General features: G+C 42.8%; 1 protein-coding gene across 1 annotated transcript in view; it reads right to left on the bottom strand.

Moving 5' to 3' along the window:
* RBM46 (RNA binding motif protein 46) overlaps nucleotides 1–8,110 on the bottom strand; it is an 85,380-nt gene extending 77,270 nt beyond the window's left edge. Inside the window, exons 1-2 of the mRNA XM_007943971.2 lie at nucleotides 7,960–8,110; nucleotides 6,524–6,991 (exon numbers count right to left, since the gene is read on the bottom strand). Of these exons, the coding sequence (XP_007942162.1) occupies nucleotides 6,524–6,991; nucleotides 7,960–8,110 (619 nt within the window). The remainder of the gene's footprint in view (nucleotides 1–6,523; nucleotides 6,992–7,959) is intronic.
* Between the last annotated feature and the right edge of the window lie 507 nt (nucleotides 8,111–8,617).

Below are 8,617 nucleotides of genomic sequence, written 5' to 3'. Positions count from 1 at the left end.
GCCAGCTACCCAGAGGGACCGAGTAGTTGAACCTGTGGGCTTGGGACCATAGTCACAGGGGACATCAAGCTCAACTGGCATAACATACTACACAAACCACTGTTCCACCTCCTTCTTTGGCAAGTAGCACCTGGGATTTTAAACGCTACCACGCAGCCATCTAGATGCAATGATGGGTCTCTCCTCATCCAGAACAAAGAAGAATGAAGAAAACCAAAGATTCGTGGAAACAATTAGTCCTTGTGACCAGTACAGCATGCGATCCTCACCCTATATGACTATAAGACCAGAAGAATTACATGGTGACTGGCTACCACTGTCAACCACTCAGAGGGCGATTTATGGAGGAGATCCTGGATAGAGAGGGAGAACAATGTGGGACAAAACTCAAAATCATTTGGGAAAAAAAAAAGGAGGGGGACCAAGTTTGCTGGTCTGATAGAACCTGGTGGAACCACTGAGACTATGGTCCCTACCTGCCCTTCAGGTCTGGAATTGAACTCACACCTGTGGCTTCCAGACAAAGAAAAGACAGGTATATGATATGAGTTGAACATGTACCTGAGGTAGACACACTCCTTGGAGAGAACAGTCATGGGCAAAAGAGGGGCTGTTTATGCACAGGGTGACAGTTTAGAGGGTAGGGATGGTCACAGGGAAGAGGTAACTATCGGGAGGAAGTGGGAAGGGAGCTGTTGCATTGGGGTAAATTGTAGTCAATGTCATGAGACAACATGCTTATGAACTGCTGTATGGAAAGTGAATTTGCTCTGTAAACTTTCACCCAAGTCACAATCAATGAATCAATCAATCAATAAATAAATAATGGGCTAAAGGGCAAGGTCAGTGCATTTTCTGCATGCAAGCCTCCATAGTTTCAGAGGAAACGACAAGGGAAGTAATAACTCCAAGGAGACTAGCCATCTAGAAAACTAAACCATCTAGAAAATTCCTTTCAGGTTTGCTGGGTTGTTATTGTTATGTGTTGTTAAGGTGTCTGTGACTCATAGGGACCTTATATACAACAGAATGAAACACTGCCTAGACCTGTACCAGCCTCACGATCCCTACTATATCTGACTAAGCCCATCACTGCAGTCACTGTGTCAATCCATCTTGTCGAGGGCCTTCCCTTTTTTTTGTTGACCTTCCACTTTAACAAGCATGACATCCTTCTCCGAGAATGGTCCCTTTTGAAAACATGACCAAAGTAGATGAGACAAAGTCTGGCCATTCTCACTTCCAAGGAGCATTCTGGCTGCACTTCTTCCAGGAAAGATTTGTTAGTTCTTTTAGCAGTCCACGGTACTCTCAGCATTCTTCACCAACACCACAACTCAAAAGCATCAATTCTTCTTCTATCTTCCTTATTCATTGTCCAGCTCTCACATGCATATGAGGCAACTGAAAATACGATGGCTTGGGTTAGGCATCTTAGTCTTCAAGGAGATTATCTTTTCTCAGCACTTGAAAGAGGTCTTTTGCAGCAGATTTGCCCAATGCAGTATGTCATTTGATGTCTTGACTGCTGCTTGTTGGGTTGCAGGACTCAAATGCAGTGAGACTAACACAGAAGGAAAGATTTAGCTGATAAGATAAGTTGTGTCAGCCCTGATGGCACAAAAACCTGCTAGTTTGGGGAACTCTAGCAGTTATCCACCAGACACTCCTCAGAAGGAAGGTTGGGCAATCTACTTCCGTAGTGATACTGCCTCAGCAACCCAAGGAGGGGTCACTATGAGTTGGGTCCAACTAGACGGCACCTAACAACAACAGCAGCAGTTATTGCAATTCTTTGATTGGTGCCACTTGGCCAGCATCTCTGTGCTAATATTTTGGTAGATGCTCAAAGTAGAGCTTGCATCCTAGTATAGGAGAAGTGGTAGTGGGACACCAACGGTATCAGACACAGAGAAAGGTAGAAAGGAGGGGATGGTAGGCCATGTTTAACTTCGCCAGCTGGGGGGATAAGGCTCATTCTTGGCAGCCTCTACCCCTCAGAATCAGAGTAGGGATGCTATTATACACAATTGAGGCCAGGAACACTTGGCTTTCAGGCAAACCCTCTTTTTATTCTCTTTTCTGTCTCTCAGACCAACATGGGGGGGGGGTGCACTTCTGGGATGCATGCTGAGCAACTGGAAGGTTTTATAATTGGACAGCCTCTGGAAGAAAAAACTCATATTCTTTTACAATACTGCATGGGCCCAGTACCATCTAGGGGACCAAGAGATTTGGCCTCTAAATAGCAGCCTAAACTATAATACCATACTGCAGCTTGACCTATTTTGTAAAAGACAAGGGAAGTTTTCAGAAATCCTGTCCATAACTGCATTCATGTTTCTCAGAAATAATCCCAAGCTGTGTGAGTCATGTATAGAAAAGAGCCCCATGAATAGGACACCCCCAAAAGGGGAAACTACTGCAGTTCCTCTATCCTTGTCACCACCACCCACTTATAAGCTAGCAGCAAAAAGTCTGGACCCTCCTAATCCTGGGCCCAAGGTGCAGAAGGCAGTTCCAACAGCCCCAGCTGGGGCCCCCATGGCAGCTGGGCTGCCATCTCTATAGGAAATCTTGGGGATCGGGGTACAGTTGGTTAGAGTGCATGTTCCCTTCTCAAGGGGAGACCTCAAAAGCTGCAAGGAAAAGATAGGCAGCTTTTCAGAGGATCACTCATGGTTTATTGAGGAATTTGAGCACATAACTCTGATGTATGATCTGACATGGAAAGACCTCTGGGTAATCCTATCATCCTGCTGCAATCCTGATGAGCGAAACTAAATAGTGGCAGCAGGGCAAACTTATGGGGACCAACTTCATGCCCTTCACCAGGCTCTGCTCACAGGGAATCAGACCATGCCAATAGCAGACCCTGGATGGAATTATCAGAATCAAGGAGGAGTGACACTCTGAAACCACATGATCCTCTGCCTCTTAAGAGAGATAAGGAACATCCAAATAAAGCCTGCAAATTTTACCAGAATGGCTAAGGTGATTCAAGGAAAGGATGAACACCCCACTGTCTTCAGAGGAAAACTAATGGAGGCAATCAGGAAATACACAAATCTCAATCCAGATACTCCTGAGGCCAACATTATCCTAAACACCCATTTCATTAACCAGTCTACTCCTGCTATCTGCAAGAAATTATAAAAGCTGGCCTTCACCTCTGCTATTGGAGGTGGCTACCAGAGGCTTCAACAATTGGGATATGGAGTTAACAGGTCAGCACCGACAAAAGGCCAAATTATTAGCTGCAGCACTTGCTGCCTCAGGCAAACTGACCACCCTAGATGGCCCAGGGGAAGAAAGCACAGTTAGTGTATGTGGGGCCTCAACTACAAGAGTATAGGAGAAGGTTAACTTTGAGTCTGTCCTACTAGCGGCACTGCAGCAGCGAGCCCTCAGAGTGGTCGTTCTCACTCTAGGTACAATTACAGCTGAAGCCTATAACACACACACTAACATGTTTCCAATGTTGCAAGCCTGCACATCTTGTTGAAAGTGCTGGGCCCCATTAAGTGTGATCATCACCCCTCAGAAGCCATGTCCTCACTGTGGAGAGGTGGGACACTGGGTCAATGATTGCCCCTCACCCCAAAGGAAGAGAGGTGAAGTTCGCAAGGTCCTGAACCAACCAGGAGGAATGACGGGGCCCGGGTTTGACAAATGCTCCTGCCCACATCATCACTGTTTCCCAAGAAGAACCCCAGGTAACCACAGAAGTGGTCGGTAAGCCCACAGAATTTCTTATTAACAAAGAAGCCACTTATTCAGTCCTAAAATCCTTTGGTGTGCCCCATCCTCCTCCTCCTACTTGGTGGTGAGCATCAACAGTCACCCAGTTAAAAGATATAAAACTCCCCCATTAACTTGTAGTTCGGAGGGAATTCTTATCTCCCACCAATTCCTTTTAATACCGGAAGTACCCATTTCCCTTATAAGAAAAGATCCTCTTGCTGAAGCCTAGCTAGCTTAGCCAATGTTAAATATAATCTTTCCCTAGGCCTTCAACTGTAATTGCACCTAGAGTCAGAGCAACCACTCTGAGGGCTTGCTGCTGCAGTGCTACTAGTGGGAGAGACTCAAAAATTAACCCCCTCCCATACTCTTATATTTCTGGCCCCACACACACTAAGGCCCTTGCTAACAAACAGGAAGTTAATGAACTTTCTGCTTTCAATAAGACCATTTTGACATCAAACTTAAGGTGTGAAACTAAAGGAAATAAACAACTGAATACACATCCCCAGAATCAAACCAGTCAAACAACCATCTGAGGACCCACAGGATGTGGTTAATCCTTATTCCTGTGAACCAGTGCAAGACCTCAAACTTCTCCTCAAAAAGAAGGATCCTCCTCCAGATAAGTGACTTCCTTAACATAATCAGCTTATACCTCAGAATAGGCATCACACTTATCATCCTATTCATTGTTCTGACTGTTGTTTGTGAGTGTAGAAGTCCCCAGAGCTTTATTTTATCCACAATAGAAAAATCAGGCCCTCAGCTAAGCCTTTTTATCCTAACTCTGTTGATCCAATAATAAATTTTTATTGTCACCCTGGCTCTGAGACCCACAATTTCAAACCTTCTGTTTTATTTACCAACTTTGACAGGAATATACCACAAATGGGATGGCTTTAACAAATGTTTATTCTCTTACAATTTTGTAGGTTTTAAGTTGGAGTTCAAAATGCCAGGCTCTAGGGGCTGGGTGAAAGCCCCTCAACCTTGGACTCTCCCTCCTGCTCCTGGCCTACTGAAGCTAGAGGCTTTTCTTCACTCAGCTGCTGGCTGCTGAGGCTGATATGGCCAAGGTTGACAAGTAAAAAGGCACAGTCCCAGTGTTACCAAACCACACAGCAGGCTATTAATTCACATCCATTAAAAGTCCCAAGATGGGCAGAACATGGCAGACTGCTGAACGACTCAGCTACATGCAGGGTTTGAGCGTGCCATGAACTAGAAACTATTCCCAAAGCTGTTTCTTATATGCGAAAAGCAGACCACATACCCAAAGCAGTTATTCAGCTGCTCCAATAGATTCCACCATAGAGTTAATTACCAATCTCACTATGGGGATAACTACATCCAGCTGCCCAGCCACTCAACCAGGCCCAGTCAAGCTGACACACAAACTTAACCACCACACCTTCTAACCTAGTTTGTCATTTCCAGGCTTCAGGCTGTGAAACACTAAGTGTTCCACAAATACCTGGGATATATTCCTTCCCCACCTCTCCAATGACTCAACTGAACCAGACCAGAATATGCTTCGAAACTTCGTCTCCATACTCCCCAGAGGACAGAGGACAGTGAAAGGCTGGCAGCAAATACCCACCAAAAGAGCACTTCTGCCCACTGAAATTACTACCCACTGCCATCAAGTCAGATCCGACTCATAGTGACCCCTCCTTGGGTTTCCGAGGAGGTATCATTATGGAAGTAGATTGTCCAACCTTCCTTCTGAGAAGTGGCTGGTGGGTTTGAACCCCCAGCCTTCTGGTTAGCAGGCAAATGTCTTGGGCACTATGCTACCAGAGCTCCTACTGCAATTAACCATAATGATAATATTTATCCAAAGAGCCTCTAAAAACTCCAAACCCTTTTTCTCCTTTAGAGATAGTAAGGAAGGCTCTCTAGTCTCCCTTAGGTAGGACAATGACCCAGTTACAGCAGAAAGTAGCCAGAAAAGAACAATGCCCATCACCCTTAATGAATTAAGCCTCCTGTGTCCTTGGGTTGGGGGGGGATGTTATCCAAGAAATGTGAGGCAGGAAGGCAGACCAGGGGGCTGGCCTGAGGGCAGGCCCAAAGTGAGGGGAAAAGGGCAGTGAGGTGAAATATTTAGGGAAGCTAATAAGCTAACATCTGCAGAAACCTGTCAACTGCCTACATGGCCTAGCCAATCCAAATTAAGCAGAATAACCACAGGCCCAGGAAACCTGAGGTAGGGAAATTCCCTAACTTGAAGGATGAGCTAAAGGCTCATACTCTGACCCAGAACCTAGTTCCATATCATAATAGTATCATCATAATATAATTAACATCACCTTCTTTTTGTGGTTTCAGTCTTCTGCATAGTGGACACGTGCAGAAGGGCTCTCAGGGACCTGTCAATATATCTTCACTCAATCTGTCACTCAATGGACTCACCCTGCCTTAAATTCACTCTCCTTTTAGGAAGTGTAAAACTAGTAGAAGTTAAACAGCTTGGAGTCTTAGTCCATTACCACGGATTAAGACCCTTTCCATCTCCTCTCTGGGACATACTATGCTTTTAATAAAGGTTTGTACGCTTTGACGCTTTGTGATGCAAGTTTGTTAATCCACACCAACACCATCCTGGACCATTAACTGCTCCTCCCACCCACCTGCGGATTACCTGTTCCCGGAGATTTTTCCAGTGAGCAGGGTGAGGCCAGGGAGCTGAGGCTCTCTGCCCCGGATAACATAATCATTTGCATATTTATAATAAAGTTAATATGAAAAATAATCATTAAAAGAATCAGTTTACCTGGAATTAGTTTTCTCCTAGCCATAGCAGCAGCTCTGTGAGATTCATATTCAACAAATGCAAAACCACGATTCTTCGTCTTATCAGTTGCACTTGGATAAACAATGACATCTACAACTCCTTCTGTCACTTTCTTCATTTCATCCAAAATTTCTTCTTTCTTCTTTTCCTTGGGAATAGCTCCAATAAATAATCTGCAATTATCCAAGCTTACACATACACCAATAAACTTTCCTGGTCGAATCTCATAATTATTAAGAATTCTGATGGCTAACTGGGCTTCTTCTTTTGTGGTATACATCACAAATGCATAACCTCTATTTTCACCACTGAACTCCATCATAAGTCGAAATTCATATATCTTCCCAGCTCTTTCAAACACAGGCACTAACTCATCTTCATACATATCACGAGGTATTTTTCCTACAAAAACTTCACAACCTCTAGGTGGAGGTGGACCTTCCCATCCTGAAAGACAAAAATAGAGCATTAAATAAATTCTAATAAGAACTTACATTCACTATTCACGCATTCATTCATTCCATAAATTTCTATGAGTTTCCTTTGTACCATGTACTATTCTAGGTATAGGGGACACAAGAGTCAGCAAATTAAAACCCTTCCTTCATGAAGCTTATATGCATTCAATAAAAGGAGACAATAAATGAATGATAATTTGGAGTGGAATGAAGAAAAATAAAGACAAATAAGGGGTAGTAATATTTTCAAAAGGATGAACCGGTAAAGTGTCTTAGAGTATATGAGGTTTAAGCAGAAACCAAACTAAAAAAGAGACCTGAATAAATAAATGAGAATATATATGACGCTACCTTGGTAAAGAACATTCAGGAAGAAGAAAAAGGAAGTACATTAGTTACAGCACCATGTTAAAAGTATGGAGGCCTGTATGGCTACAGTGCAGTTAAAGGGAGAAGCAAAGTGGTAGGCAATGAGACCATCAAAGCACTAGAGGGCAGGATTTTAAATGTGATAGAAAGAGAATTTTGAGCAAAAGGTTAAAGTAGCTGCTTGGAGAAAGAGTACAATGTATTTTTCCACCTGTTTGTATTTGGTTTTTTAGATAACCACCACTCCTCTACTCACAGGTCTTTCAAATTCCTCCCCAAATAACCTCCTCTTTATTTTAATAGCTAGAATACCATTTTTCTCTTTGCCCCAATCCTGATACAATGATACATAAACCCAACTTCTTTCTCAATTGTTTCTTAAACCAAGAATGGAGAATGAAAAGATTTAAGGATAAGACATACATAACGTAATAATCTATCTCTTTACCCTAACAAGAGTTAAAAAAAAGATTGCTGAGGACAAAGAGAAGTTAAAATGAAAGAGCTATTATTTGGACACTTGTGGGGATATACACCTAATCTAAGTAACTACATTAAAGACTTAATTTAAAGAAAATAATTCCACACCTGGGGGAGGACCACCAAATTTCCTTTGTCCATTTTCTTGAACCATGTTATAACCAGTCTTTTCCATCAAAGCAAGTAATGCAGCTTCATTCTGAGTACCAGTTCGAACTTTACTACATCCATTTGTTCCATCTGTATTTTCTTCATTCATGGTTGCAGTTCCTAAGACAAAGTTTAAACAGAGCTTAAGCTTTCTAAGACGAAGTTTAAACAGAGCTTAAGCAGACATGAAGCATCCGGCATCTATGAGGTATTTCTTTAGGTTGCAAGAAACCAAGAACAGTTGCAGCTACATGTTTGGTGATTACTCTTCATTGTCCTTTTTATGTTCTGCTCCCAACATTCCAAAGATGGAAAGTGAACATCACTGACTGATTAAGCTGTACCTTTAAAATACCTATGGAGCTCTGGTGGCTTGGTGGATAAGACATCTGGCTGCTAACCAAAAGGTTCACACCCACCAACTGCTCCTCAGAAAGAAGATGAGACAAAGTACCTCCATAAAGATTTACAGCCTTGGAAACCCAATGGGGGTCACAATGAATCAAAATCGATTTTATGGCAGTATATATATAAATACATAGTGTGTGTGTCTGTGTGTGTATATATATATATATATATATGAAGACTGTAAGGGGAAGTAAATGTGAAAAAGAGA

Source organism: Orycteropus afer, unplaced genomic scaffold, assembly GCF_000298275.1.
Source record: "Orycteropus afer afer isolate SDZICR_OR568_19922 unplaced genomic scaffold, OryAfe1.0 scaffold00116, whole genome shotgun sequence".
In the NCBI taxonomy this organism is placed as follows: domain Eukaryota; kingdom Metazoa; phylum Chordata; class Mammalia; order Tubulidentata; family Orycteropodidae; genus Orycteropus; species Orycteropus afer.
This window is presented reverse-complemented; position numbering and strand designations above follow the sequence as displayed.